At 33.0% G+C, this 27,320-nt stretch overlaps 1 protein-coding gene across 9 annotated transcripts in view; it reads left to right on the top strand.

The window, feature by feature from the left end:
• The window catches only part of PDE4D (phosphodiesterase 4D), a 1,062,771-nt gene that overhangs the window by 1,001,289 nt on the left and 34,162 nt on the right, over window positions 1–27,320 (top strand). The window contains exon 1 of one of the 9 annotated variants that reach the window (XM_031948971.1): window positions 25,639–26,406. The exons of the other annotated variants lie outside the window; for them this stretch is intronic. Coding sequence (XP_031804831.1) covers window positions 26,359–26,406 — 48 coding nt within the window. The 5' untranslated portion in view covers window positions 25,639–26,358. Of the gene's footprint in view, window positions 1–25,638; window positions 26,407–27,320 lie in introns of those variants that run through there. 9 annotated transcript variants of the gene reach the window in all.

Below are 27,320 nucleotides of genomic sequence, written 5' to 3'. Positions count from 1 at the left end.
TAGCAGAGAAATTAAAGGATCTACCAATAGAGGAGGAAGGGATGTTCTTTATTTAGATTGGAGAAGTTGAAGTTGGGGATGAGGGCATGTTAAGAGTTAAGAGAGTAAAACAAGAGCTAGCTTTTTATGCCTTGGGGAAACATTGGAAGCTTTCCAAATAAATGCAGGAATAAAGCAAGGAGGCCCCTTTTTCCTTATCATTATTTGATAAAATCTTGTAAATACTATCAATCTTAATAAGAAAAGAAAAAGAAATTTTCTTTTTTTTTTTATAAAGATAAGCAAAGAGAAAACAAAACTACACTGTTTATCATGGACAGGATAATTTATTTAGAAAATCCTAGACAATGCTCAAAGAAACTAATTTCATACAAGTCCCATGAAATAACTAATTAGAAAAGAAATATATAAAAAACAGCATTTTTGTGAAGCAGTATTCAAATCTACAAGGGAATGGTAGAAAGCAAAGTCCTGTTCACATTGACCATGATGGAAAAATTTTATGTAAAGACTTCAAAGATGAAAGGAAAAATTATCAGTTCAAATTTCTGATTCTCATTAGATTTTCTACAATCATCTCTAGGGCTAAACATTTTAATGTGATTTTCTAAAGAGTTATGCACTGTCATTTTCCTTTCTTTTACTTCAGTGGAGTTAGCTGGATATTTGCATCTGCTCTGCAGCTATACTTCATATGTTACCTTCCCCATGAGAATGTGAGCTTCTTGAGATCTTTTTCTTTTATTTATTTCCAATTAACAAACATTTATTTTCTCTTCTTTCCACCTTTACCCCATCATGAGAAAGGGAAGGAAAACCCTAGTAACAAATGTCAAGCAAAACAAAATTGACAATGTTAAAAAATATATATATGTATATATGTTTTGCTCTACAATTTAAGTGAGTCCATCATCTTCCTGTTAGGAGGTAGATAACATTCTTTATCATTGGTCTTCTGGATTTGTGGTTAATCATTGCACTGATCAGATTGTCTTCACTTTTGTGAACTTCTAGTCATAAACTATTCCTCTATCCATATTCTGGTTCTGCTCACTTTATTCTACATCAAATCATACATATTTCCATAAGCTTCTTAGAACCCATTCCCTTTGTCATTACTTCCAGTAATAGAGTATTCTGTTCTCTTAATTATTTAATTCAAATTAATTCAGTTAAAATTAATTTAACTAAGAGTATAATTTGCTTAGCCATTTCCCAAACAGTGGAAATCCCCCTTGATTAGATCTTTGCCACTACAAAAAAAGCTAATATAAATATTTTTGGCCTATGTGTTTTGCATATTTTGTATTTTGGAAAATCCTTTTTTATCTTTCTAAGGTATAGGCTCTAGTATAAAGTATAGGCCCTAGTATAAAGTATAGGCCCTATCACCATATCACAGTTTTCAGAATGTTTAAACTACTTCACAACTCCACCAGCAGTACATTAAAATGTATTTCTACAGCTCCTCCAAATTTATAATTTTCCTTTTTTCTCCCATCTACTTTGTCTGTGAGGTAAAATTGTAGGACTGTTTTAATTTGTATTTCTCTAAGTATTAAAAAAAGATTGGAGCATTCTTTAATATGGCTATTGATAGCTTGAATTTTTTTCTTGGAGAACTTTGTACTCATATTCTTTGACCATTTATCAATTGAAGAATATTTAATTTGTTCCTTATTTATCTTGGAAATTAGAGGGTTTTCTGAGAAATTTGCATCAAAATTTTTTCCTAGTTCACTCTTTTTCTCTCTCTTTTTTTTACTTCCATTAGTATTTTTTTCTGCAAAATGTTTTAATAGTATATAATCAAAATTATTCATTTTATGTTCTTTAATATTTTTATCCCTTGTCTAGTCATAAATTATTCCTCTATCCATAGATTCAAAATGTTATTTCTTCCTTGCTCCTTTAATTTGCTTATGATGTAATAAAACCTTGCTTTTCTATTTGTAAACTACCACCCCACCCACCAATTTCGAACAGTGTTATATAAATCACATAGGAATCATTTAAATTTTACTTTTTCATTCATTCATTCATTTATAATTTGCTGCAATATCAAGATTATGTATGGTGGTAGATTTAGTGTTATCATTTATATTTTTTAAAAAACAGAATATTTAGGGAAGTTATTTCTATGTATCTTTAGAGCATTTCTTTTTATTTCTTGAATAAAATTTTTTCACCTAAAGTCTAGGTAGGTTCAGTCTGCAAATATAATATGCCTATTTTGTGATAAGTATTCTGCTAGGTATTGTAGATTTAAAAACAAAAATTAAATAATCCCTCCCTGGCCTCAAGGAGTTTTCCTTCTGTCAAGGAAACAGCCTATATGCACTGAAATATTAACAAAATAGATATGAGATAATTTAAGCTGGGAAGTCCCAACAACTAATGGGGATAATAGGAAGGAAATGCATTCTGGGCATGGGAAGAAAAGTAGTACATTTTGTGTATAATGCTTTTCCAAAACCTAAGATTTCAGATTTTTAAAAAAATGGCAGAAGCTTATGCATTATTGGTTATCACATTAGTTTCAGGTGCTCTGGAAATATTAGTGTAGTAAAGCCTTTAAAATTCTGTTTCTTTAATTTTCGTTGGTTAACTTTTATTCAGTAATATTCAACTTTAGTAGAGAGGATCAATTCTCTTTGTTAAAATTTGAATCTATGAAATCAGTATGATCATCTGATTTTTTTCTTTCATTTTTTGAGATAATGATTGAGCTGATTTGAATAGATTTGTTCCTACCTTTATACCTGCATTAACATCTGGAGCTAGATTTACATTTGAGAAATTTTTACAGTGTGTTCTGGATCTCATAATCTTTCCCATTTTCTTCTATTTCTGTGTTGAGGAAGAACTTTTGGGGACATGCAGGGAAGGGAGGTATGAAATGAGACAGAGCCCATTCAACAGAAAAGCTACACTTTTATATACTATACAAATCAAATGCTAGAAAATAAGATGTCAGTTTTAAACTATTATTTTCTTAATTGTGCCAGTCACCAACTACTTTCAATATAAGTTGATTAGGTTAATAAAGCCTCAGCTAATGCTGAATTGCATTCCAAGTATTATAATCTGGATTTGTTAAGACATAGAGGATCTTTCTTGGTTTACAAAGATCTTCATATCCTAGAATCTCACTTCGTTGTTTTTTTTAATTAAGATTAAAAATAAATTCTGGCTCTTGGAAGAACTTCATGTGGCACATACTTATATAAGTATCTTTTAAGCCTTCCTTTTGGTTAGTTCAAGCAAGAAGTTTGTAAGAAAGATGCACGAAATACGCAGCCCATTCTGTGCCTGTGGTGGTAAATAAAAATTACTGGCCAAACCTTTTATCTCAACTTTTAAGTTGTATGTGTTACTGAGCTGAAATAAAAATTTGAGTATATGTTATTAATTCAGTTTTTTTAACTGAACATCATTTACTCAAGCTAAAAATAACAGATTAGATCCAGAGAATGTCCATAGCAACCAAGTGGAGATAAGTCTGCCTTTTTGGAGTAAATGCAGGGTATTATATATCTTCTAGAACCCTACAGAGATCTAGCTGTTCATTTAGGCTATTTTCCATGTATTCAGTAGTGTTTTGGTACATATTTAGAAGACGTTTTGCAAAAAACTAAAAAACATTATCTTCAAGTTGTCTGCTCTTTGAGTATATAGAGAAACCTATATTTTCCTCCTACTTTGTCAATCCTTTCTCACCCATACATGTCCCCAACCTTTTTTTCTTTGTCAGATTTGATTTTTTTCAGAAAAATTATAAATTAGAAAAATCCTGTATATTGAAGTTTTATAATATTTCTTAGTAAGATAATTTTTATTGCTTGTATTTTTTAAAAGCACATCACAATTTTGTGCAAGAAATTCTTAGATTGATATATGGCTTTATATGATTTTTAAAAATTAATTTTTTAGAAAAATATATTACAACCATCATGAGATACAATGTGTAGCAGATAGGTTGAGATATATGTAGCTTCACAAAGACCTAAATTCAAATTTCAACATGATACTCATTGTTTTGTGATTATGGGAGAGTATTATTTAGGACTTCTTATTTTTCTCTAAGATGAGGAAATTATTCAGAGTGCTTCAAAGGTCCTATATGAAATTCTATGAATCTAATTAGATTCGAGGGACTTAAGAAATTGTCAAATACTGAAAGCTTTATAGTTTTAAAAGGAGTTGTCCTATTTGTTTATAATTCCAAGACTAATTTCAGATATATTTGTATGCTTTTAGAAAGAAATGAATAAAATATATAGGAGATAAAATTTGCATAAAGGGAAAAAACAAAATAAAAGCTCTATAAATTCCATTAAGTAATTTTTTTTAAAAATGAAGTTGGATTTGGAAAACATAGATTCTGACTCATATTTTATTTTCAGTATCCAGGATGGTGTTTTGTCTACAATAGGTATTCTGTCAATTTTTGTTGATTCATTTTTGCGCCTCCCATTTTGATGTTTTTTCTAAAATCTGTTACATTTATAGTTTTTATCTACTTTTTAGGAAAATTAGATTGAAAATATTTAAACACATTCTTATTCTTACCTAACTTGACTTAACATTTTTTGGTCTATTTTTCAAGTACAATCTTTTATTTTTCCTTAAGTATTCCATGAATTCATTCAGCAAAATATATCTTAAACATTCACTATGGGAAATAGACAGAAAGGTACATACAATTTATATATATATATATATATATATATAATAGATAATAAATGTTAATTTATTAAATGTGCTTAATGTAAAGCATTTTGCTAAGCACTAGGGATACTAATATAGTCTATCCTCAAGGAACTTTCATTCTAATGTAGCGTAGGAAGACACCATATGAAGGAGGGCTAATAATCAGGGAGCAGGGAGAGAGGATATCCCATATAAGAAAGTTGGGATGTACAAGGTTATTGGCAAGGAGGTGAAGAAGTTCACAGGGTAAGTCCAGCTAAAAGAGAAGTAAGCATGTTGGGGATCCCTTATGAAATCTGGATGACTGTGAGACATTATACTATTGATAACTAATTTGAATAAATTCCTAGTAATCTTTTATAATTTCTTTTCAAATTGACAAAACATTTATTAAGTACCTCCTGATCAGGTTTTGTGTTTGTAAATATAAAAAGATTGACTAAGCTAACCATTCAATTCTTTGGAGTTCATTGTCTACAAGAATGCTGTTTTATACATAAAAGTGCACAGTTTTTCTAGGTCTGAAGAAACTTTTCAATTCATTTTTCACAGAGAGGAATCCCAGAAACTGTCAGCAAGGCAAGAAACTGTAGCATTATCAATAAACAGGGGAATGGCTTAAAATAAGGCTAAAAAGGTAGACAATTGATGCTATCAGGGACATAAGTAATTTAGCCCAAACCTATTATTTTTTTTATATTTTATATTTTTTAATAGATTATTTTATAGATCAGGCAAGTACTCCAAAAGATGAAATAATTTGTCCAAGTTCAAACAGCAGCTGAGTTAGCAGACTGGAAAATAGGGAGTACCAGATTGAGACTTAGTGTATAGAGAGCTAGTCTTGGAATCAGAAAATATCTGGGTTCAGATTCCACTTCTAAAACTTTCTAGCTATATTAGGCTTAATTTTAAAAAATAATTAATTAAAAAAACTTAACCAAAAAGGCACTTAAGCTTTGAATCTTAGGCAACTTCTTAGCATTTATCGAATAAGGGACAATTAAGTTTGCACTGGTGGAATCCCACACTAGGAAATTACGCAGCCTTTATATTTTTTTCCTTTCAAAAATATGCTTGATAAGTCATTTACTACAGCTGACATAAAAACTTTAGAAACAGGAGGAGAAAACCTTTCCTTCAAATAATGTGCAGGGAATGTTTCTGTTATGGGTCCTATTGTTTTAAAGAGCTGTAAATCTTTAGATTGGTATGACATGTAAATATGCATAGTGAAGGAGGAGATGGAAGAACTACAGAGATCTCTCATTTTTAATTTTAAAAGTACAAAATAATAATAATAATAGTAACTTAAGCAAAATTCATTTCATCAAAGGGATTCTGTGCATATTAGGTCTGCATTTTGTAACACAAAGATTCATATTTTGATTTTCACTTGTTCATATGGAACACTGGACTTTGAGATACCCTGATTGGGCTTGACTGCTAGTTTATTGCTAGAGTGAACCACACAGTGGGAAAATAGTGGCTGAAAATAGGGGCTTAAAAGGCAGAATGAAGGAAAGATGAGAGCTGACTTGGAGGCTGCATGGGCATGGGGGGGAGAAGCTTAAAGGATTAAGAAGGCAAGCAGTGCTGGGCTGGACACCTAGCATTAGGGTTGATACTGTTTTGAGGTAGAAAGGATTATTTCAAGAAGGAAATTAAATAACTAATTGAACAGCTAAAAGATTTTTAAGGGTTAATTGTGGAATTGACTTTGGGAAATGAGGCAAGATGTTAAAAGAAAGGAGGCAGCAGGTCTACTTTTAAGAGGCATTGCTCCAGGGATCTTAGAGAATAAAAATTCTATATGGAAATATTTAGATGAATTGTACCATGTTTAACCTGTGTATTGCTTGCTGTCTTAGAGAGGGAAAGAGAAGAGAGAGGGAGAAAAATTTGGAAGACAAAGGTTTTACAAAGGTGAATGTTGAAAACTATTTATGTATGTGTTTGAAAAAGTAAAATACTATTTTTTAAAAGAATAAAAGTTCTAAAAAAAAAAGGAATAAAAATTCTACTCTATTTGGATATTTTGAGAGTAATGAATATGAACATAATAGATTCCATTTCTAACTAAACAACTGAGTAGTTGGTCTCCCATTCTTGTGGTTCCCTGGTGTCTGGTGTCCAAGGCTACCTGTTGTTTCTCATTCTTGCTACCTTAAATTGAATTCAGTAAACTTTTAAGTGGCTCTCATACCAAATTCTAGGTCTACAAAGATTGTGAGAGACAGATAGACAGACAGACAGAGACAGAAATTGTTCTTGGTTTTCAGGTACTTAACATTTTACATGGCTTACCTATTATTTTTTCTCTGTTCAGTAAAATTATCCACATTTCTGTCAGTACACATAAACACAGACATGAACATATGTGCATATGCAGATGAAATAATCTAAAATAAAAATGAAAAGTAGTCATAAAAAGGAAAAATTGGAGATTGAGCATTATCATAGTAATTGAGGAGTTTGAGTTTAAGGAATGAAATTCTTTTCAAGACTTTTTTAGCCTCCAAGGACAGGGCTAATTCCTTTCTGCCTATCTACTATCTTTCTTTTCTTCCCTGTCCTTACCTGTTATTTATCTGATATTTTGCACACAGGAATATGGGAATCTGCTAAAATTTAAAAGGATGGTCTGTTGTAATTCTTGATAGAATAGGTATCATAGGCTAGTTCTGGAATAGTGGGGCTCATTGCAGTTTAAAACAGTGAAATTAGCCAGAGACACCAAATTGCTTATTGGGTTATAAACAAATCAGCCACAGGGTAGAAATGGATAAGGTAAGAGTGGAAATGAGAAGGCATTATATCGGAACCCAGTCACTGAGGATAGAGAAAATACACTATTTAGTGGATAATTGCCATGTGGGATGGGAGGTTGAATGGATTGGCAGGAAAGGGGAATGGGACAGAATTGCTGATGAAAGTAGAAATTATCTTCCCCATATTATTGTTCTATAAGAAATGATTGGCAGGATGATTTTAGAGAGGTCTGGAGAGATTTAGCTTGAATTGATGCTAAGTGAAATGAGCAAAACCAGGAGATCATTGTACACGGCAACAAGAAGATTATACAATGATCAATTCTGATGAACATGGCTGATAGGGAAACAATTCAGGCCAGTTCCAATGATCTTGTGAGAATGAGAACCATCTAAACCCAGAAAGAGGACTATGGAAACTGAGGGTGGATCACAACATAACATTTTCACTTCTTTTGTTGTTGTTTGTTCATATTTGGTTTTCTTTCTCATTTTTTTTTTCCTTTTTGATCTGATTTTTCTTGTGCAACAAGATAATTGTATAAATACATATGCCTATATTGGATTTAAATGTTTTTAAAAAAGAAAGTTGCAAATTGCCAAGAAAAAAAAAAAAAAGAATCCCAACTCTTCATCCCCCAAAGCTAATCCTGTTTTGACATTCCTGGATTATGGTAAATCTTACATTTCATATTCTAGATATAAATCTTTCCAACCTAGAAAAGACTATTAATGAACTTAAAAGTTAGACTTATATGATGCCACAGAGATTATTGTTGTTCAGACTGCATTTGGAGATTCTTGGGCAAAGATACTGGAATGGTTTGCTGTTTCCTTCTCCAGCTCATTTCACAGGTGAGGAAACAAAAACAAACCAGGACAGAGTCACACAGCTAATAAATGTCTGAGGCTGGGTTTGAACTCAGAAAAATGAGTTTTCCTGACTTCAGGCCCATTACTCTACCCATTTCATTACCTAGCTGCCTCACCAATATGTAACTAGAATCTGAAATTACAAACCTCGGTGAAACACTTTGTATGTCTATTTGAAATGCTTATCACTAGGCATGATGAATTATGGGATTATGCGATTGAAATCCTGTGTGCATGATTGAGTTTGTCTTTGTGTGAGCTGGATAACACATTCTGTGACTACACTCTTATTTTCATTACCACTAAACTATTCAATCATAATAAGTCTTTTAAAATTTATTTAATTAAAAATTTTTTTAATTTAATTTTTTATTTTAATTTTAATTTTTTAATTTAAAATTTATTTAAAAATAAAAAATAGTCTTTAAAAATTATGTGAATATATCCAAAGAAGAAAACTTTTAAAAAGTATTTGATGGCTTCACTTACATGTTTTTTATTTCAAAAAAAGTTTTAAAAACACATGAAATTGTTCCTGAAAGGAGTTTTGCTTTTTTCTTATGACATAGAAAATGTGATTCCTGATTGTGAAATATTAATCATAGTTATATAATGTAGCATTGCTTCTTGAGGGCAAAGGAAACAAGAATCAAAAATAGATCCATCCCTCTTTCCTTTCTCCAATTGATGGATGTCTGAGAAGTAGGGAAATGGACTAGATGACCTTTGAGTCTATCTCAGATTTACTGTGTCTGATGGTTGGGCATACTGTCTGAGCAAAAGAAGAAATTTCCTAGGGCTGTAGTTTGTTTTAGGACTGAGAGAGATGAACCCCTTTTAACACCGATTATAGTGGACACAAAGTACTTTATATTATTTAATGCAATGTTAAGCAAAATATTTTTTTCTACTTCAATAACATCAGAATGAATAGACTCCTGGGATTCTTGAGGTTGGTTGGCAGTTACCTTGAACTTTTAATTTTCCTGAGTGACTAAAAATCTGTGATAGTTGGAATCCAATAAGATGCATTAGCAGGAAATGGGAACTTGAGATCAATATTTCACTTTAGAACAGATAAAATGTTTTGCTTAGGTGTATCCTGGCTGCCTTAATTGATGTCCTTTCTGTCTTCTGTTTGATCTTTTTTGGTGTTTTCACTCTGTTGGAGATATTAAAACCTAAGACTTTTAATGCTTTCCTATAGAGATAATCACCTTCAGCCTTTTGTTTAGTCAAGCAATTATAGTAGCTAAATAGTGTATATGTGTGTTTATGTATAGTTGTAGTAGGATGTGGTAGTAGTAGTAGCAGTAGTAGTAGTAGTAATAGTGAAAGAAGGAGGAGGAGGAAAGAGGGAAGAATAAAAAGAAGAAAGAAGGAGAAAGAAGAAAGAATGGAAAAAAGAAGAAAAAGAAGGAAGAAAGAAGGAGGAAGAAGAAAGAATAAAGGAAGAAAGAAGAAGTTGAAGAAGAAAAAGAAAGAAGAGGAAGAAGTTGAAGAAGAAGGAAGAAGAGGAGGAGGAAAAAGTTGAAGAACAAGAAGAAGAGATGATGATGATAATAGAGCTCTGGGCTGGTAGTCAAGAATTGATTTTGAATCTTACCTTAGACACTAACTCTATGACCATGAACAATTCTGCTAACCAATCTGGGCTTCAGCTTTTAATGTATGTAAAGTGAGGGGTGTTTGAACTTGATGGTTTCTATGATGTATAAAAAATATGAGACATGATATCTGGGTATTTATAGTATTAATTATGACTAGTGAATAATTAATAAAAGGATGGCCATTTCTCATAAACCAAAAGACAACCATGACAGCCTCTTGATGCTTATATGCCCTTGGAAGAATGATAAGTGGCAACCTATACTGCTTGATTAACAATTAATGAAAAGAATGAGTAATTAGAATAAGAGGTAGACATATTCTAATGAAGAGCTGGGGGATGTGACTTTGATTAAGTCACTCTTACTCTCAATACCATCCCCACCCCCTTACCCCCTCCTCTGGCAATCTAAACAAAAGATACACACACACACACACACACACACACACACCCCAACACTCTAAAAGCCTCAGAAGAACACGAGTTTCCTTCAATTAGGTGGGGTCTGAACAAGATTTAGGAGAATGTTAAATCTAATTTCATTATCAGTCCAATTCTTCCGAGGCTGATATGTCCTGGTAGAGAATGAGGAAACAGGAAGGGAAAAAATACTGGATTTACCCAATATTAACATTTGTTTATTTAATAATCATTTCTCCCACCTTTAAGGTATCCTACAACTCTAAATAAGGCAGTTAGATGGAATATTAGATAGTATGTCATAGCTGGAAGTCAGGAAGACAAACTGTGTGACTGTGATCAAGTCAATTAACTCTGTTTACCACAGGTTTCTCATCTGTAAAACGAGCTGAAGAAGGAAATGGTTAACCATTTCAGTTATCTTTGCCAATAAAACCCCAAAGGGGGTCATGAAGAGTTAGACAGGACTGGAAAACAACAGAACAAAAACATCATCTCTCAGGCTGTTGTGAGAATAAAGTGAAAAATCATTTGTAAAGTGCTTTGCAATACTTACAGCATTATATGAATTCTAGCTATTATTTAATCTATAATCTTGTATATATTAAGTCATAAGTGAGAAGCACTGTACTAAATGCAGGTGGGAGAGACAATATTAAGAAGAACATGCTTTGTGTCTGGTTCAAAGAATTTACAATCTGGCTAAGAATCCAATAAAATTAAGAGCTGAAAGAAGATGATGACAGCAACTTGGGTGGTCTGATGATGATCCATCAATGATGGCTGGATGCTGCTGCTGGATGCCGCATTGTGGGCTGGGACATCTTTGACATTCTTAACTTGGAAGTCAGGGAGGGGAAGATCAGAATTGGGAAGATAATGAATTGAACCTAAGACATTGAATTTGAGCTGCTTTTTGAGCATCTAAGAATTATTTGGAAAAAAATTGGATCAGGGCTAGGGCATTCATGTTGGAGACAGCATTTGAAGTCTTGCTGGTTACTAGGGTATCGGTTGGAGAACAGCTTTGCAGTATTTTAAGGTCACTTGGTGAGAGGCATGTGCTTAAATTTCTAATCCTTCACCCTCTCTTCCCAAAGCTGATTCATTTGTATTTGCTTCCCTTTAACTGTACTCAGCAGAACTCGTATAATCAAACTCTGCACCAAAGACATGTATTCATTTTTAGATCCATTCTTGCTTCTTTCAGCCTAAATTGTCTTTTAGGGTATTTTAAAATTCAACTTGTATCAGTTGTCATTTCTCTAATAAATTAAATTCCTATGGAGAATGATCCAAACTATCTCTCCAGTTACTTTTTTCCCCAGGGCAAAAGAACAGGATGAAGTTCTCTAGAAGTTCATAGTCTTTTCTGCCCCTCTGAACTTTATTATAAAGTTACCTATATAAAAACATGTACAACAGTTAAAGATATAAAACACAGTTATTCCAAACAACACATAGACAAAAGTTTGGTGTTAAAATATCTTATATATTTCTTAAATTTAATTTTTAAAAATCTATAACCTATAGAGAGCAACCTCCAATGATTTATTCAGAATTTGGTCAGGGTACTAATGAAATTTCATAGAGCTGAATATGAAACCAGATAAAACAAAGTAGTTATCTTTATCCATTTTCCATTAATCAGGTGTTTAGTTATTTAATTGATTTCATTGTTTTCTTCTGTGGGTCTATTGTTCTTTGTATTCTTAAAAGTGTATAACCCCAAACTCAGAGTATTTCAATAAAGAGTCAATTAGGTGATAGAGTGGATAGAGCACTGGGGTTTGGAGTCCAAAAGATCTGAACTCAAATCTGCCTACAGGCTCTGACCAGCTGTGTGACTCTGGCCTGTTTACCTCAGTTTTCTCATCTGTAAAATGAGCTGAAGAAGGAAATGGCAAACCACTCCAAATAGGATTAAGAAGGATCAGAGATAAATTAAAAGGACTGAACAACAACAGAAGTGCTCATCCATTTTATTCAGGAAAATGGTTCTTAAGTCTTCACTCTCATTTTTTTTTTTTACATAAATCTAACACATTTGATTATTTCTTATCTAAATTTTGCAAAACAAAAATGAGTAGGTAGTACAAAGGAAGGTGTTGTAAAATAAGGACACTGACAAGAGAAGTGAGAACTGACATCTGGACAGCAAAGGAGGATGCTATGAAAAGTTGACAAACTTAAAGTATAACAGTTTGGAATTATTTGATTTTAATGAATATCTAACTCTGAACCATACCTAGGCCATCCTGACACATAGCTTCCTTGGGTACCATTTCCTGATTTTGAAACCTGTCTAGGGGACTTGTGATTTTCAGACCCAGGACTTTCTCAAGCAACATGCTCATCTACTTGTTCTCTCACAGAACTTTTCCACTGGAGGTTCCTAGGTCTCCTGGCCTTTCTGATCTCTCAGAGCTGGATTGATTTCTGAATTCAGAGTTATGTCATACCCAAACTCAGATTACTCAAGGTGTCTTTATCATTGATATTTTTTGCCCAATAAAAAGACAATTCCATTATTTTTACAGGAATTTAAAATATGGATTTAAAAACTTAAATATAGCTAGTAAGTATCTGAGGCTGCATTTGAACTCTGGAAGAATGATCTTTCTGACTTCCAATCTAGTATTCTATCCACTCTGCTACCTAGCTGCCTCCACAGAGATAGCAAGTAGCAGTCATAATTTAAACACAGATCTTCTGACTCTTTACTATAAAATGTACTTACTCCCACTTTCTCAGATTCTGCTACTGTTTCTGGGTCTTAACATTCATTTTCCACTTAAAAAAAACTATCTACATGCTGCAAAGAAAAAATACATACAGAAGTCAGAAATAATGCAACAGAATAATATAATTCTATTCTAAGTATCAAACCAGCATAGGATCCTGTTTCTTGCCCTACCTCCTTCCTAGTTTTTGAATTTATTCATATGGGAGCAATATTACTAGTCTTTCCTCTCATGTGGTAAATCAAAAAATTGCTTTATGGCATGGCCTATTTATTGTGCCTATTGGCATACCATATGAATCATTCATAATACTTATCTGATGTTTGCCTCCCAAGCCCATGTCCCCAAGTGACAACAATAACTTGGGTGTATTAACCCTCACAAGATTCCTTTTTCTCTATTAAAGGCTATTAGCCACTGAATACAGTATCATAATATAGAAAAATAGTTCATGACAATGATCATGAATCCATCAGAAAATACATTCTGTAATTTTTAAGAAAGTAGAGCTATTTTTAATTTTTAGAAAAATCTTATCTAAATTGGTTAAAGTTTTTTTTAATTGTATTTTAATAATTTGGAAAACTTATTTATTCAGCACAATTTATTCTTGGAAAAAGCTATAGTGTTTAGTCTCAGTGGTATATTTCACTATAACTTATAGTCTGAGATCATCTTCTGTGACACTGAGTGGTTGTGACGTTCTGTTGGCCACATAGAGTGTGTCAGAGGGAGGGGTATATTTGAATCAGTGTCTTCTTGATTCCAAATCTGGCCTTCTATCCAGTGTCTTACAACCCTGGAGGGAAAAAAAAAAAGTATATTTGAGTTGAATTTTTCTCTGTCTTTTACTCAAGTAGCTGATGAAATGATTTTTTCAGCTATTTCAAGAAATGTTATTAAAAACCACAGGCTAAAGCATTAGCCAACAGCATTTCAATTTCACATATACCTTCTTTACAATCATGTTTGCAGGCTATACATGATTTTTTAAAAAGGAAAAAAAATAACAAATGGAATAGATGAACAAAAGTCAATAAACTTTATTGAGCAGCCTATGTGTACAGAGCAGTACATTAGACATGATAAGATTTCAGAGAAATAGAAGACTTTAGTTTCTTTATTAGAGAAACTTAAAATTTGGAAAATATTCAATTTAATGGCCAACAGGCTGTCATTAAAAGGCATAAATATAAATATCTGACTATGCTAGCCTTATTTAAGTTATTGGAAACATTTAACAATGGTGAAGATTTTTCCTTTAGAATTTTCCTTTCTCATTCAGTAAAAGTTTAAGTTAATATACAATGATCCTTTTTGTATTCCCATGATAGAAAAGTGTTTTTTAAATATGTACATATTTCATCATTTACTTAATATTTTAAAATATCGTTCTTGTTAACAGAAATTGATTTGCTTGGCGAATTTTCATGAATGTCTCTCCATTTTATGAATCAGTACATCTCCCTTTGGATTTGTCATCACTAGAGGGCGGTACAAACAAAAAGATTCAGCAGATTTCATTTTAAAACAGCATTAACATGTGAAAGTGACTTTTATAAGATAAAAATTAGGTGTTGATTTATTCAAAAGAACTCTTAAAGAAGTTCTTATTATGCAGCTATTCAGATAAGCTTTTATTACTTTCAGTTGAAAAGAAATTCTTGAATATGATAAACTAATAGTTATAATACATATCTCTGAAAATGACAGGTTTCTTTGGGTATGCTTTTTTTTCATGAAAGCAGTGTTTTGTAACTAGCCTATTTAAAAGCTGAATGTTACTCTAGCCTATAATTCTTTCCTCTAAAGCACATACATACACAAATATATATGTCATAGGATCACTGATTTAAACAAAGTTGGAAAAGTCTTTTTAGACTGTCTAGTTCAACCCCATTATTTTAAAATTATGGAAAGACCAGAATTAAGACTGTTGGGACTGAATGAGGATTACAATATAATTTTTCACCTTTTTGTTGTTGTTTGCTTGCTTTTTGTTATTTTTCTCATTTCCCCCCTTTTTGATCTGATTTTTCTTGTGTGACTTGATAAATGTGGATGTCTAGAAGAATTGTACATACATAATGTATCTTGGATTACTTGCTCTCTAGAGGAGGGGGTGGGGAAAGGGAAAGAGAAAAATTTGGAATACAAGGTTTTGTAAGGGAGAGTGTTGAAAACTATCTGCATGTGTTTTGAAAATTAAAAACTTATTAAAAGTAAAAATAATATAAAAAGTAAAATTGTGAAAGGAGATTAATGATACACAAGTAATGACACAGGCAGAATTTGAACCCAGGACTTCTCTAGTATTTCACCCTTTTTCTGTACTTAGGAATGGCCTACAGAAGTCAGATAAAGAGAATTGTTTTTGAATGACACTGTCCTTCTTGTTGCCTGGTAATTATTTTCAGATCTATGGCTATGCTTAACGCACATTTGTTGCTTTTCAGTCATTTCAATTGTGTCCTACTTTTTGTGATCTTATTTGGGGTTTTCTTTCAGAGAAAACCAAGTTGTTTTCCATTTTCCTCTCCAGCTCATTTTACACAGATGATGAAAAAGGGTTAAGGGACTTGCCCAGAATCATGCAGCTATAAGTGTTTGAGACCATATTTGAACTCTCTTCACCATACCACCTAGCTGCCCTTAGTTCACAAGTTGGGCAATTAATAAATGTTTATTGTGGAATGAGTCTACTAAGTTTCTTTGGGTCCATGTGCATTACAGATGCAAAAACAATGCTTTGCTTAAGGTCATGCAACCAGAAAATAAATTCTAGTTAGTACTTAAACATAATTTTTTCTAGGTCAAACATATATTGCAATGCTTTTAAGAAAGGATTCAATTTTCCTCCCTTTTTTTCTGTTTTTCCCTTTTGTTCTGATTTTTCTCTCCCAACATGATTCATAAAGAAATGTATACATGTGTAAAAAAATTAATGTACATGTATAGCCAGAAAAATAAATAAAATAATAAAAAAAGAAAAAGAAAAGAAATAATACCATGTCGACTATTCCTGAGCAGTAAGAATCTTTTCCATTTAGGGTAAAAATCTTCATAGCAGAATGCTAATCACTATTCATGCTTTTTCAGAAAGTAAAATCATTACATTCTTAATTTTCATGGGACTCTAATCCCTTATCATTGCAACTTGGAGATTGCTGAAACTTTCTTTGTGCCCAGTTTGTTACTGAGATGCTATATAATGGCATAAATAACATTATACAGCTAAAACAAAGGGCAGGTAGTTGGCACAATGGATAGAGATTCAGCCCTGGAATCAAGAGGACCTGAATTCAAATGTGATCTCAGACACTTGATACGTACTAGCTATGTGACTCTGGACATGTCACTTAACCCTGATTACCTCACAAACTACATAAATAAATGAAATAAAATGAAACTAGGGTTTTTTTTATTTAATTTTTAACCAAATTATTTCATTTCCCAAAATTAACAAAACAAACGTGTTATATTGGAAGCTTATCCATCTCACATGTAATAGGTTAATCATAATCACAGATATTTAAGGCATGTTTTCAAAAAGCTGTAGTAGCATGACATATGACAGAAAGAACACAACCATCACTAAAAATAGCAGACATTTCAATGGTTTCATTTATTTAAGTAAAACAGGAGGCCTGTATTTTCTGCAAGAAACATAAATATTTAGCAGTCCCATGTATTTTAGACAAATAATCTATGAGTGTTAGATCCCTTTTAAAAATGTATATATATATATGTATGTATATATATATATGAGATAACTTTTTAAAAAATGTTAATTTTGAAATACATGCAAGGATAGTTTTTAACACCTACCCTTGCAAAACCTTGTGTTTGGATGCCTTTTTAAAAGTTACTAAATTATTGAACCTTCCTTTAATTCAACAGACATTTATTAAGTACCTAATAAGTACAGGAGATACTGCTATGTTCTTGGGATAAAAAGGCAAAAAGATTACTTTTCTAGCTCTTAACATTCTTTTGAAAGAAATGTTTATTAAGTAATTATGGTAAAAGCACAACACGAAGAGAGAAAATTGATAGACTGATGACAAATAGTCCAATTTATTTAAATCATAGCCCACATGAAGTGGAGTAATATGAGGTAAGATCCAAAAGGCTTATAAGGGAAGTGCTAGCTAAGTCAATAGAAGGCTTTGAATGGCAGGTTCTAGGGTCTGAGTTTTAGTCATCAAAAAAGTAGGGAGCCATGGAGAAGTTTTGAGCAAAGGAGTGACCTGGTGAGACATGTACACCAGGAAGATTGGATAATGATATGAAAGTTAAATTGATGAAGGAGAAAAAAGAGGCAGGAAAATCTCTTTATAATTCCCTTGGTTTTTTTTTTTTTTTTTTTATCTGTAGTCTAAATTTGTCTTTTTAAATTTTTGATAGCTATTTCATTATAATTGATTTGCTTTGTATTCCCAGGCATTTTATTTTGGATATTTAAAAACATTATTCTTTAAAGAGATCCATAGATTGTGCCAGACTACTAAAATTTTACACACACACGCATGCACACGCAAAAGTGTTAAGAATCCTTGATAGGTTTCATATCAAAATTGATGAAGATTCCTACCTTGACTTCTCCTCCCTCTTTGGTGATAGTGGAAAGAGAGAAGGTTAGACATTCTGCAGAGAACTGATGGGCATTTATTTGACTGTTAGTTTTCCCTTCCCTCATCTTCTCCATTTAGTCAGTTAAAAAGATAGTACCATAGAGAAGGGAAGGGAGTAAGTATATAACGTTTAATCCATACCAGGCACTGTGCTAGGTTTTTATTTTATATATATATACAAATATCTCATTTGATTTGCATAAGGCAAGTACTATTATCATTCCCATTTATATTGAGCAAACTGAGGCTGTGACTTGTTCAGGGTCACAGAGCTAGTAAGTGTCTTGAGCCCAGATTTGAAGTCAAGTCTTTCTGATTTCGGGCTCTATACATTGTATTACTACCAGATGCCTCAAACATAGAGGTTTTAAACATGAAAGACTTGGTGAAATTTCTGCCATGGACAGAAATCAGATTGTCAAGAAGAAAGGTCAGATTCATTGTTATTGAAGAAGAACAAGCTCGATTTCACATACATTGAACTTGAAGCATGAGCAAGATAAGTCCCAGATATGGGATGTCCATAATGTTCATACAATGCCAGAATCATGTAGAGTTTGAAAGAAAGACTTGTAATTTGCCATGGACGAACAGATTCAGAAAGGAGATTATTGTTATGAAAGGAAGAACAAATCATCCTAGCATCGAATGGTGTACAGTTAAAGGTGAGAGGGAAGAGTAGAGTGATGGGCAAAGTTTTTGCATACAGACTCTTTGGGAAATTCCATCTTTAAAGGATGAAGAAGAAAAATTGATAAAGACAGAAAAAGATGCTTAGAAAGACTTGAAGAACACCAGGAAAGGTTGTCTCAGAAGTCAGGTGATCCAGAAAGGTCAAGAAAATTGAAAATGGAAAAAAAGCTTATTATGATTGACAGTAAAAATTGATAACCATTAAGAGAATATTTTCAGTAAAAAAGAAGAGATTTGTAAGTTTTGCAAGGAATCAAGGAGTGTGAGTGTGTAACAAGGAAGCATAAGAATGCTGTGTTGTTCCCAAACTTCTTTTTTAAAAAAAGAAATCAACTGTCTAGGATAACTTGATAAATTTAAAATATTTGGTCCATGAAGCAAATTTATTTTCCATCTTCCTTTTCTCCTTTTTTTTTTTAATAAGCACAATAAAAAATATGTTCTTATCTTCTACTCAGTCTCAAATTTTTTTTTCTCATTCTAGAATGAATTTGGTTAGTAAGGATTTAATAAATGCTTGCTATGTGCCTGGGACTGTGCTAAAAGCACAGGTTCTGCTCTCAGGGAATGCACATTCTAAAGGAAGGAGACAAAACGCAAACAGAGTGGAAAAACTGGGTTTATTACAAGAGAAATGAACATGCACGGGGCACTCTATGCATGTGCAGAGTATACAATCCAAACAGAAGCTTGCATATTTATGAGATTACAACAAAGGAGGATAGAGAAACACAGCAATTCCCTCCTAAATGTCTCAGGAAGAAATACAAGATAGTGCACATGGGAAACAATCTGGTAAGGGACCTGAAAAGGCTTTTTGCAGGAGGTAAGGTTTGAGCTGAGCCTTGAAGGAAGCCATAGAAGCCAGAAGATGGAAACGAGAGGGAGAGCATTTTAGGAACAAAGAACAGGCAGCAAAAAAAAAAAAAAAAAAAAAAAAAAAGCATGGAGCAGGGAGAAAAGAACAGCAAGAAGAAAAAAACAATCCATATTTGTAGGATATGTTTAAGATCTGTGATTTTGTCACTAATATCTGTGCTACTAACACAGATCATAACCACTCCAGTCAATTAAGTGCATATGCTCATATATTGTATATGTGGCTCTAATATATACCAGCTGTGAGATCTAGGGCAAAGGTTTTTAAACTGTGGATCAAACCCTCTAGGGTCACAGAACTGCATGTGGGGGTCAAGAAAACTTTGGCAACAGTGAAAAAAACCAGTATTCTTTATATAAAAATAAACAAATATATCCATCTTTTACTAGTGTGCAAATTTGCTTTCATCTTTAATAAATGTTAAAATTATATTCATATTCATATATTCAAATTCAGTATTCATATAATACCGAAGAATTGTTTTAAATTTCTTTATGGTTTGTTATCAGAAAATGTTTGATTTGTGTACCTATACCTATTTATATACCTACATACCTAGAGTTGTGTAAAAATTTGTGTACAAGTGAAAAAAAGTTTAAGAAGCCCTGCCCTAGGGAACTTTTTAAGTATTCTTAGGTTGCAGAGATGTAGATCTTAGCAGGAGAAATATCCTTCTCAGGGAATTGCTTATGTCACTGAAATGAAAGGATAGTCCGTTATTCCTTTGTGTGCCTGACACTTTGTGGGCACCTTGTTGTTCAGTCATTGTATCTGTGTATAACTTTCATGACACCATTTGGGATTATCTTGGCAGAGATATTGAAGTAGTTTGCCATTTCCTTTTCCAGTTCATTTTACACATGAGGGAACTAAACAAACAAGGTTCAATAACTTGCTCAGGGTCAAATAGCTAAGAAGTGTCTGAGGCTGAATTTGAACCCAGGTTTTCCTGATTCTAGGTCTGCTACTCTATCCACTGAGCCCCCTAGCTAATCTGCCTGCTATACAATAGGGTCACAAAAACAAAAATTAAAAGTCCTTGTCTTCAAGAAACATTTATACATAAAATACATTCAAAAACATTATTAGGGAAATAGTTTTGTGAGTTGCTGTAGCCAGTAAAAGAAATCATCCCTTGAGCCATCCTTCTGATGATGAGAGTCCCTGAACTTAATTAGGAGGGACAGACATAACACAAGTCACACCTGATAGACCCATATTTAAAAGCTTTTCAGCTTGTTGTAGAATATCCTTAGTGCTTGTGCTCTACTGTTGTAGGCTTTGAGAATCCAGGGTCACCTCTACCCCATGATGAAGCATATGGTGTGGAGCTTCTGTGGAGGCTGAGTAAACTACTTCTATTAAAAGACATAATTTAACCTTATCCAATTTCCACCTTGCATAAAAGGCACTGTTGCTTCTCACAATTCCAGTCTCTGATTCCTCAGTGAATTCTAACACTTAACACAGTGCCAAACACATAGTAGTTGCTTAATAAGCGTTTACTGACTTTATCCTGAATTTGAACATACAAATAGAGTAAGCCAGTGTTGAGTATAAATTATAGAATCTTGAGTTAACTGAAATTCTCCATATTAGGCTCCAACCAACTGTCATCTTATCTTGCCTTTCCCTGAAGACCTGTAATGAAAGGAAAGCTACTGCCTCCCAATGAGCTTCCAAGACTGTCCGTTGCATTTTTAAACAGCTCTGATACATTCATGAGTGTATCTTCTTTTTTTTGAATTTCCCATGTATACTTAACATACAGTTTTGAGGGGCCAGCTAAGTTGCTCTACTGTATGTTCAGCTGTTTTTCAGTTGTGTTCATTCTTCATAATCTCATTTGGAATTGGATATTAGAATGGCTTACTATTTCCTTCTTTAGTTCATCTTACAGATGAGGAAACTGAGGCAAATAGGGTGAAGTGACTTGCCTGGGGTCACATGGCTAATAAATGTCTGAGGTCAGTTTTGAATTTAAGTTTTCCTGACTTCAGGCTCAGGATGCTCTCCACTGTGCCATCTAGCTGCCCCTTTTGTTCATGATATCCTTCTGAATATTTGAAGACAATTATTAAGCGCCCACTATGTTTTCTTTTCTCTGGGATAAATATCCTTTAAAAAAAAATTCTATCCTCATATGACATGTTCTTGAGGCTCCTTATCTCTTAACATGTCAAGTTCAAAGTATTCTGCTTCATTTTAATCTCTCCATGGCCATTTAAATATTCTCTTTTTATTCATGATTAACATACAGGATTTTAAAAAATGTGCATAGGTTTAATCTTTAAACAAACTTTATTGTAAATGCCATATTTTTTCCATCTGACATGTCAATGATTAAAGTAATTCATTATGAAAATAGGAAGAATATATGCCCAAAGGACTATCAAACTCTGCATACCCTTTGATCCAGCAGTGTTTCTACTGGGTCTGTATCCCAAAGAGATCACAAAAAAAAGGAAAAGAATCCATGGGTGCAAAAATATTTGTAGCAGTCTTTTTTTTTTTGTTGTGGTAAGAAACTAGAAACTGATAAACCCATCAGCTGGAGAATGGCTGAATAAGTTATGGTAGATAATGTTATAGAATATTATTATTCTGTAAGAAACAATCAGCAAATGATTTCATAAAGGCCTGGAGAGACTTACATGAACTGATGCCGAGTGAAATGAGCAGAACCAGGAGATCACTGTACACAGCAACAGCAAGATTATATGATGATCAATTCTGATGGACTTGGCTCTTTTCAGCAATGAGATGATTCAGGCTAGTACCAATGGTCTTGTGATGGAGAAAGCCATTTGCACCCAGAGAGAAGACTAAGTGAGAACAACATAGCATTTTCACTTTTTTGTTTTAGTTGGCTTGCTTTTTGTTGTTGTTGTTTTTTTTTTTTTTTTTACTTTTTGATCTGATTTTTCTTGTGTAGCATGATAATTATGGAAATATGTATAGAAGAATGGTACATGTTTAACATACATTCCATTACTTGCCCTTTAGGGAAGAGGGTATCAGGAAGGGAGGGAGAAAAAATTTTGGAATATAAGGTTTTGCAAGGGTGAATGTTCAAAATTATCTATGCATATGTTTTGAAAATAAAAAGCTTTTAAAAAATTGGAAGAATACAAAGTTACCTTAATTAATCCATTATCTTATCAGTATGGATCCCTCCCCTCTGACTACCAGACAGGCCTCCATTCCTTCTCATGTCCTTATCCTTCCTTCCATTTCCTTCCATAAGATCCAGGAATCTTACAGAAATGTTTATAAATTCTCTACATACCTATGCATATACAGAAAGCTATCAAGACATATCTCATTATTCATGAATATCATTTCTTCTGGAAGGGACTCAAAGGAAACTAAAGTTGTTTTTTTTTGGTTTTTTGGTATGTGTGCATTGTGTATTTTGAGGCTAAATTTGAAATTTTTATAGGAGTAGGACATGGTTTTGTTCATACCCCTTAAGTACTATCAGCCCTAGATGAAACCTAAGTTTAAAAAGCATTTTGATAAGGCAATTGTTTATTATTTGGAATATATATTTTTCAACACTAATATTTTTATTAGTGACCAATTATCCATTCTAATGAACCTAAATAGGCTTATTTAAGGCACAATGTAGTTGAAATATTATGTATTTATTATTGAAAACCATTTCAATTTGCAACATAAATAGTTACCAAAAGAGAAAAAGAGTCTCCCTGTAAATGAAAAAAAAAAAAAAAAAAAAAAAAAAAGATAAAGCTTGTTTGTTTGTTTTTTTCAAGAGATTTTAAAAGATTTTTGGACCATTAAGGACTGCAGAAATTACTGGCCATGGTCATTTACAATGTCTAATCTCACTTAAAAAAGGGCCAACTTTCCTTTTTTTGATACAAATATACCACTAGTAGTATTTTTAGGTTTATCAGCTATAATTATGACCATTTGGGAGCCTACAAATGAAATGAAAGGGAGGGAAAGTGATTTTCTTGGGATAATTTAGAGAGTTGGGATTGAAGTAAAGAAGGAAGAGAATAAAAGGGTAAAAGGATAAGAGTGAGTGTGTGTGTGTGTGTGTGTGTGTGTGTGAGAGAGAGAGAGAGAGAGAGAGAGAGAGAGAGAGAGAGAGAGAATGAGAATGATGGAAGGAGGGGGAGACAAGACAGACAAGACACACAGAGAGAGACAGAAGGTGGGAGGGAAAGGAGAGAGGGAGAGAGGAGAGAGGAGAGAGTAGAGAAAGGGAGAAAGACAGAGACAGAGGAGTGTGAGTTATCAAGGGTGCAATTAAGTGGGAGGAAGATAGAAGGAAGAAATGTCAATTCTCTTTAATAATCACTTGGCTGATGTGGCAGCACTTATTAAGGAGCAGGAGTGCTGCTGTATATAACTAGCCATTCATATGTACATTTGCCACATGCAAGTCCTGGATTTCAAGATTCAGAGATATAGTTAATCTAATAATTGTGGCACATATTCTGAGCATTAAAAACTGTTTTAGTATGCAAAGAATATCGAAGGTACAGAAGATGCTTCACCACTATTCTGAGTCTCCATCTGTACCCAGAACTTTGTAGGCTAAGTCTAGGTGACCTAAGGAGACTAGGAAAAGGAATTAGATCATCCTTTACCAGTGTTCCAATTCAGGATAGGTGAAACATAGACACTTCTGTTCTGAAAATACCAATTGTATTTAGGCCAAAGTTTGGTAGCACCCTTTTGTACTGAAGGTTGTACTTAATGGCTTCATCAATCACTAGCTAGTGCTGTTTCCACATCTCCTCAAATAGAAGTTCATAGAGAAAAATATTGCTCAAGTTCATACAGGTAGTAAATTCTGGAGGCATGTCCTGAACTCAGGTCTTCTGATTTCCAAGTTCAGTGCTTTTTTGATTACTGTCTTGAATACTGTCTTCACAAGGGGTCAAAATTGGATATTTTTCATTCAGAAAGTTCTGCTTTGGATTGTCCCTGCTCCTTCACTAGATTTGTATACAGATAAACTAAAAGTCTAGCAAATTAATCCTAACATCCTAACAAACATAAATGAAGAGGCAGATCTGCTTTTACAAATTATGCAAAGCACTCAGCATGCAAAAACAAAAGTATTGTTTGAATTATCTATGTTATTCCTTCTCTGTCATATTGATAATTGAAACATACCATTTTGAGAGAATGTTTTGAGTCACTTAGAAGGTGTAACATGTTCTGTCATCCTCCATTGTTAAGTTTATCCTGCCTTCTATGGGGAAAAAAGAAAGACAATTATTGTGATAACAAATATGCATTGTCACGTAAAACAAATTCCCACCCTGGCCATATCTAAGAATATGTATTTCATTCTACATATTAAGTCTGTTACCTGGAAGGGACATGTTCAGATATGAACCAGAAAATTTTTGTTTAGTTTTAAGGGCATTTAGGAAGATCAGGACCATTTTCTAAAGTATATGAATGAAGGCAAAGCTTTCCAAGATGCCTTGCTCTATCTTTTTCCTGAAGCTAGCTGACCCAGTGGGAGATAGCTCTGGAGTTTCAAAACTGCCTTTTGACACTGTGCAATTCATTTAACCTTTTTATTTGCTTCAATTTCCTCAGCTGCAAAATAGGGATAACAATAGCACCTGTGAGATTCAATTAAGATATTGTAAAGCACTGTGCATAATGCCACATAGTAGGCACCTACTAAATGCTTATTCCCTTACCCTTTTCTGTTAACACAAAACTCTTTTCTGAAATTTCTTGTTCTCTTCCTTCTTCCTCATATTGCCTCTCCTCCCCCCCCCATATACATTTTTTTTTTTTTTTTGCCTCACATTAAGGGGTAGCAGAATTCTTTCATCATTTATTATTTTGGGTAAGAGAAAGAGAAGTCATTGACATTAGGGTGGGGCTAAGAGAGGAAGAGCAGGTAAAAATGGAAGATAGAATCAGGATCTTTGATCCCAGAAAGCCCAGAACATTATTTCAAGTCTTTTTTCTCTTTGGATTATAAATAAATATTGCTAGGAAAAATTGAACAATTATTACACACATATGAGGTGTGACCATAAAATGCTCTAATGAGAATGATTTTCCATTCTCTGGTTTATGAGAACCAGTCTTGTTACTATGTAGTCACCCTGTGTGTTAAGTAATGGACTTTAGGGAGCCAGCTTCACTCAGGGAAATCTATTTATTTTGTGGTAGTAACTTTCCCCTTTCCCACTGCCATGTATTAAAGGAACTTTCTTTTTTTTTTCTTTTCTTTTTTCTTTTTCTTTTTCTTTTTTTTTTTTTTTTTTTTTGAGATGAGGGAAGAAAAAATAAAGATTTGCCAACATTTCCTGCAAACATTATTAGAAATTGTTCCTGATGAAGAATGAACTGTTCGGAAGCATTTTTAGGTATTTTAAGGAAATTATTCAGCCTTACAAGAAATAGGGACCCCACTCATCTCTTTCTTTGGAAACATCCTGGTTGCTGGATTATTACATGATATTTACCAGAGAAAAGGAGAAATACCCTTTACCCATCAAGAGATTCACCCTTTGCCAGCCAATCAGAAAGTAGCATACATTGAATCTATATCCTTTATTCCTATATATTTTAGCACGGAATGTGATTGGCTCTTAGTTGAGGCTTTCTGGGAGGGATTTCTTGACACTGTTCACAGTTTTTCCTGCAGGTCCTTATTTGGTAGCTGTTGACAGAGCAAGTCTTCCCAGCAGCCAAGCATCTTGACATACATTATTCATTAAACCCTGGTTCTCCGGGAAAGATGCAGACCCCTAGATCTTTAGCTATTTCTTCAACTCATGCAGCCTCTTTATTCAGACTAGTTTTTGCATTTTATTCCACTTCGGAGTTGTACAAATGGCATTTATTCAACCGGAATACTGCACAATGGGATTTTATGCCAGGATGTCTTATATGTACTTAATTATAAAAAATATTTAGCGACCCAAAAGAGCACTCTGGTTTGTGGAAATTGAGAGTATTGTAAAGGAATAAGTGTTTCAGAACTTAATAATAATATAAATAATCAAAAATGCCTGAAGCAAACTATTTACTGTCAGTGTCTTGGGGCTACATAAAGGTAGGATTTTTTTTTGTTTCAATTTTTTACTTTTTTATTGTAATTTGTGGGTGTATATAACTTATGTATGATTATATGGTTTATGAGTAGAGAAAACTACAATAAGAATTTTGAATTTTGACAACAATTTATATGATTATGTTTGGTAATTTCTATTTTTCTCTAAAAAGAGAGTATATGGAACTTGACAAGGAAATAAGCATTATACTGTTTTAAGCTTCTAAGCAATATGATTTGGTTACATATGCCTTAAATTTGACTTGGTACCTTAGCTATGTGTAAAGAAGTATAGGAATAAAAAGTTTAATATGAAAAGAACAATTTATTATATAACTCTTATTGGGTTTAAGTACAATATAGTTAAAATTACTTTATTTTTAAATGAGAAGCTATTTTTCCATGAAACATTACAGATTGCAGTTACTCTTTGCAATACTCAGATACTAAAATAAATCTTCATTTGAGACCTTTACCCCAGAATACTATTAGACTATCTCATTTATGCTATTGAATGAATTCAACCTTAAGTCTAAATACATTCAATACACTGATGAGATATGAAATCAGTAAAACAGCATGATCAAAAACATTGATACCTGTTTTTGTTTTTATCTTATTTTTAACACCATAGTTTGTTTTTTTTTAATCCTGGTTAACTTGAAATTTTGTGTGTAGATTGCTAAAATAAAAATCTATTCCAATCTATTTTGTAACTGTAAGTCTTGTAAATTGCAAGGCATTAAGGCACTGTTATTATTATGTGTTATCCCAAATCATAGTATAAAGGAAATAAATTGATTTACTAAATTAAACCTAGCCATTTCCATGCCTCATAGATTTTCCTGAATCCTCTGTTGTAGGGTATAATAATGGCATGGTGATCAGGTCTCCATAAAGGAAGCCAGAGGTGGAAT

This window comes from Sarcophilus harrisii, chromosome 1, assembly GCF_902635505.1.
Source record: "Sarcophilus harrisii chromosome 1, mSarHar1.11, whole genome shotgun sequence".
In the NCBI taxonomy this organism is placed as follows: domain Eukaryota; kingdom Metazoa; phylum Chordata; class Mammalia; order Dasyuromorphia; family Dasyuridae; genus Sarcophilus; species Sarcophilus harrisii.
Note: the sequence above shows the minus strand (reverse complement) of the source record. Positions and strands in the feature narration are given on the sequence as shown.